Consider the following 5,000-nt stretch of genomic DNA (forward strand, 5'->3'; position numbering starts at 1 on the left):
TCTCTTTTTCTCTGCGCTTTTCTTCTTGCAATTGCTTTTTTCTTTGGTTTTGTTGCATTAGCATATATCTCTATTTAAATGCCAGAAAAATTGAAAATAAAAACATAATGTAAAACAATATAAACACGATACAAAATTTAAAAAACCTGAACAAAAATGATTAAATAAATATCTTTAAAGTATTGAAGCCATAAATAATGCTTGCTTTTTGATTGATTTAACCATTGAAAAAAAAACAATAACAAATAATGCTTAAACTATGATTGGTTCGATTAAATATTAGGTTTAGATTTTCAATTTATTTTACCAGCCTTTTAATAACAATTTTTTGACACTTTTTATTCAATAGAAGCAGAAATTATTGCTTCAGACATTGAAACAGACAAAATGACCACATGAACTATGGACTTAAGTGGTTAATTTGTGAATCAGTTTAAATGTCAAAAATTAAGTAAAGTCAATGTGACAAAGATAACAAAAATAAAAATGTAATGAAGCACACAGTTTTTTCTACAGTTTTACAACTACAAAGTTTGATGTATCGAATGGAGATAAACAAGGTGGGGTAACACAGCACATAGTCATTTTTTGCAATGATGTTGTTGGATTGTTTGAACAGATCATTGACTAATGTGAATTTTTACTAAACAAATATATCGTCAAAGTAGGCATTGATAGCTTACAGAAGGTCTGCATGATTACAGAAGGTCTGCGTGAACTTATTGAAAAGCCAAAAGGAACAAACATTTTTTTCTTTAAAAGTTGAATGGAACAATCATCTTGGCAATTGTTGTGTTTGTAAAAAAAACTTAAAGAAAATTTTGAAGGTATTTTGTTTTGAAAGTGTTTCTTTCACAATTGTAATGAACTTGCAGATATTTTTTATAGATTAGACTCAGCTACATTAATATACCCCTGTCCTTAGTGTGAAACTAAGCATGTCAGGGAAATAAGAAATTCTTGGAATAATTAGAACCAATTCCATTAATTATCAGAAAGCATTCAGAGTTCAAGCCATTAATTACCAAAATATTTTCAAAAATCAAATCTCTCAGCAACAAGTTACAAAAGTTCTGTAAACCTCACTCTACTAGATCTTTATGACAAAAAAGTTTATGAAATTTTGTCAATCATTGAGTTGCACTTTGTTCTTGAAATTATTAACGAGTTATATGACAATTTATATTTGATCAGTCAAAGTAACTCTTTATAAAATTTATTGCAGTCAAACAGACAGGTTTTGGGAGTATCCTCGATTCCTCCAATAGAAATTCTATTTTTCTTTTAAGAAAGCACACAAAGCCCTTGGAGTTTTGATTAGACTTAACTCTTATTTATCATCAAGCACATACCAGTGTTTAATGACGATCAAGCTAAAAAGCATGACATTACCCAGGAAAACATCCTCCAACTCCAACAAAAAAAAGATCTTGGGTTTTAGAATGGGCAAACATCAGAATCAGCTAGAGCAGATTTCATCAGGCTAAAGAAAACAAAGTTAGGGTTATCTAAAAACTGCAAAAAACTGAAAAGTTATACAATTGAATACTGCTTAAGATGTCTTTAAGTCAATATTTGTAACTTTATTTAAAAAATAACTTGTCAATGTAATCTAATATAAATAAAAAATATAGAAAAATTTGAGGGTTTTTTCTGTTGTAAATTTACCTTAGTGTTAGTAAGTTTTCAAATAATGAAATTTCAATACCAACATTTACTTCAACTTAACAAGATTTTTCTGATAATCTTTGAAATCTGTTCTTGATTATATCAAACAAGTAAAACATTTTATCACTGATTTGCATAATGTAAAGAGCTTACCGACTTTTGTATAAGTCCAATGTACCTTTCAGCATAAACATTTGTGACACAAATGTTTATAAAAAAAATTTTGTAAAAAGGGGTAAAGTCAAAACAAAGCTAACCACTTTAATTCATTGACCGTAAAATGACTTTCATTCATTGAAGCTAGCATAAGTCATAAAATACTGAATGTACAACAAGTCAGGATTGTAAAATAAAGCAGCATTAAAACTGGACTATAAAGCAGCCATTAAGCAAACTCTAGAGACTCGAAATTGCTGGCCTTAATTCAAGTAGTTAACAACTGGTGGAAGGGCTTGAATTAATAAACTTTTTTTTCCCAAACAATTTGTCTGATAAAAACCTAAGTTTGGCAGATAGGTCCGACAAAACCCAATAAATAAATTTACTTCGAGGATAGGTGTGCAAATGCACCTCATTCCTGACCACACATAATATTTTGTTTTAACTCGACCACTGCAGTTTGCATGTTTTAATAACTTAAGTGTTTTTAATAATATTCTAAAAAAGAAAAAAAAGAAAATTCAAAAAATAACTCATCTTTAAAAAAAAGGAAATCTTAAAGAAAGAAAAAATGAAAAAAACTAAACTTAAAAAACTACAATTTGAAAAGTAAATTATTTTGTGTATTACATTTTTTTAAACGTAATATAAAAAATATTTTATAAGGTTTTTTTAAAATTTCAAAAAAATTATGCAAAATGCTTTGAAAAGTAAGTTTACTTATCACTCTGTATGTAAAGTATGTTTACTTATCACTCTGTATGTAAAGTATGTTTACTTATCATTCTGTATGTAAAGTAAGTTTACTTATCACTCTGTATGTAAAGTATGTTTACTTATCATTCTGTATGTAAAGTATGTTTACTTATCATTCTGTATGTAAAGTAAGTTTACTTATCACTGTATGTAAAGTAAGTTTACTTATCACTCTGTATGTAAAGTATGTTTACTTATCATTCTGTATGTAAAGTATGTTTACTTATCACTCTGTATGTAAAGTATGTTTACTTATCACTCTGTAAGTAAAGTATGTTTACTTATCACTCTGTATGTAAAGTATGTTTACTTATTATTTTATTAACCCTTTGACTGTGTATAAAATTAAAAGATTTTTAGAAAAATTCAACAAAAATAATTAATATAAATCACTTATTTTCAAATCAAAACATATATAAATAATATATCAAAAGAAACATAAAATTATGCACTATTCAGTGGTATCATTTTAAAATCACAAAAGTCAATATTTTAGTGGGCTGCGCTCAAAGGGTTAAATAAAGTAACATACTACTTTTAATGATTGTTTACATTTTATTTAAATTATTAAAGAATATTATGCATAATTTTATTTTTATAAATATTTATTTTTTAGGATAAATCTTTTCAAACTTTTTATATGATTAATTTAATAAACAACCTTTATTAAAAAACTTTAATGCAAAAATAAACGATACGTAACATAACCTAAATTTAAAAGCGTAATAAGAAGTACTAGCTTCTATTAAAATAATTATTACATTAAAATTTTTATAAAATAAATTTAAAAGAAGTTTTAAAAGCTAAAATATTTTTTGAAATTTATAAAAATTAAACATTAAACAAAAATTTAAATAAATACTAAAACATAAATTTTAAATTAATAATAATTAATTATAGCATTTTAATATGAATGATAAAAACCGAGCTGCCTAATTCAAACTAATTGATATAAATGATAAAAACCGAGCTGCTAAATTAAAACAAATTGAACACTTTTTAAACAATTTGAACATCTTTTAAAAAAAGAAAACAAAATAACATATTTTATTAATATAACTGTGCGTGCACACAAAATATAAGTTGGACAAAATGACTGGAAGATGATGTTTTTTAACTGGACAAGTGCCTGACAATATTTCAAGCCCTGACTGGTGCAGTTCATTTCAAAACCAAATGATGCAAAATATCACGAGTTTGGCTTCTTGGCCAGATGAATCCTAAAGTATCTTAGCTTGTTAGATAAAATATTAGGATAGAAAGTTATTAAATAAAATGCCATGTAAATCTTCCTTGGGAAAATCTTGAATTTATCTCATCAGTGTCTCTTAAAAAATTGGTCTTATCTCTAGTGTCTCATCAATGTCTCGTAACAATGTTTGATTTATATTTCATTTATGTGGTGTCAACATAAAAATGCACCCACTTACCTGCCAGTGTTGATTGCTGTAGTATCAACACACAGCATATACTTGGAATATCAAAATATTTTAATTGACTTTGATTTATTAAAGTTTGATCAGGTTTGTAATTCAGAGCTATTAACAGAAAGTAACTCTATCTCTTTTAACTGTTTGTTTGATTTCCTTACATAAATAGATCCTTGGTAGTACCACACTCAACTTGTGTCTTGACGTATCTGAGATTAATAATTTCTTTTTTAGCACTTTTTAGGACTTATGGTGAGCTTCATTCTCATCAGAGTTATAAATTGTATTTCATATCAGATTTGAAAACTAATATTTTAAAATATTTAAGTATGCTCACAATTTATTTTATGAAATTGATTCATATTGATCATATTGAACTGTTGCTAATTATATATTGATGTATTAGAAGTAATCCATTAGTTGGATGTTAATTCTAAGCATAGACAGAAATGGGAGAACAGTATTAAGTTTTCTCTTGTAATTTATATTCAGATATTTAACATGTTTTAAGTTTTTTTTTCTATTAGTAGTTACTAATACATAACAATTATAAACATAACATACAATTATAAACATAACATACAATTATAAACATAAAATACAGTTATAAACATAACATAACAATTATAAATAGTTTTAAATTGTTCAACTGTTAATACATAACAATTATAAACAATTTTAAATTGTTCAATTGTTAATACATAACAATTATAAACAGTTTTAAATTGTTCAATTGTTAATACATAACAATTATAAACAGCTTTAAATTGTTCAAAGCTACTATTATAAAACTTTTTGCAATGCAGTGTTATCCCATTCATTAAATAAAATTATACATTAAATATAAATTAACATAGCACTTTTCAAAATTTAGAGAAAGTAAAAAAATATATTAATGATAAACAAAGAAAAACTTTCAAAAAAAAGTTCTATGATCAACAAGGGGTGTAGAAATTTAGCTTACTATCTGAGCATATTACAAACTTT

At 25.6% G+C, this 5,000-nt stretch overlaps 1 protein-coding gene across 5 annotated transcripts in view; it reads right to left on the bottom strand.

Annotated features, from left to right (window-relative positions):
- The window catches only part of LOC100208131 (centrosome-associated protein 350), a 70,464-nt gene that overhangs the window by 29,221 nt on the left and 36,243 nt on the right, over nt 1–5,000 (bottom strand). For all 5 annotated transcript variants that reach the window (XM_065790738.1, XM_065790741.1, XM_065790740.1 and 2 more), the window contains one exon: nt 1–70. This exon is cut by the window's left edge and continues 29 nt beyond it. In XM_065790738.1, the coding sequence (XP_065646810.1) occupies nt 1–70 (70 nt within the window). The remainder of the gene's footprint in view (nt 71–5,000) is intronic.

Source organism: Hydra vulgaris, chromosome 02 (assembly GCF_038396675.1).
Source record: "Hydra vulgaris chromosome 02, alternate assembly HydraT2T_AEP".
NCBI lineage: Eukaryota > Metazoa > Cnidaria > Hydrozoa > Anthoathecata > Hydridae > Hydra > Hydra vulgaris.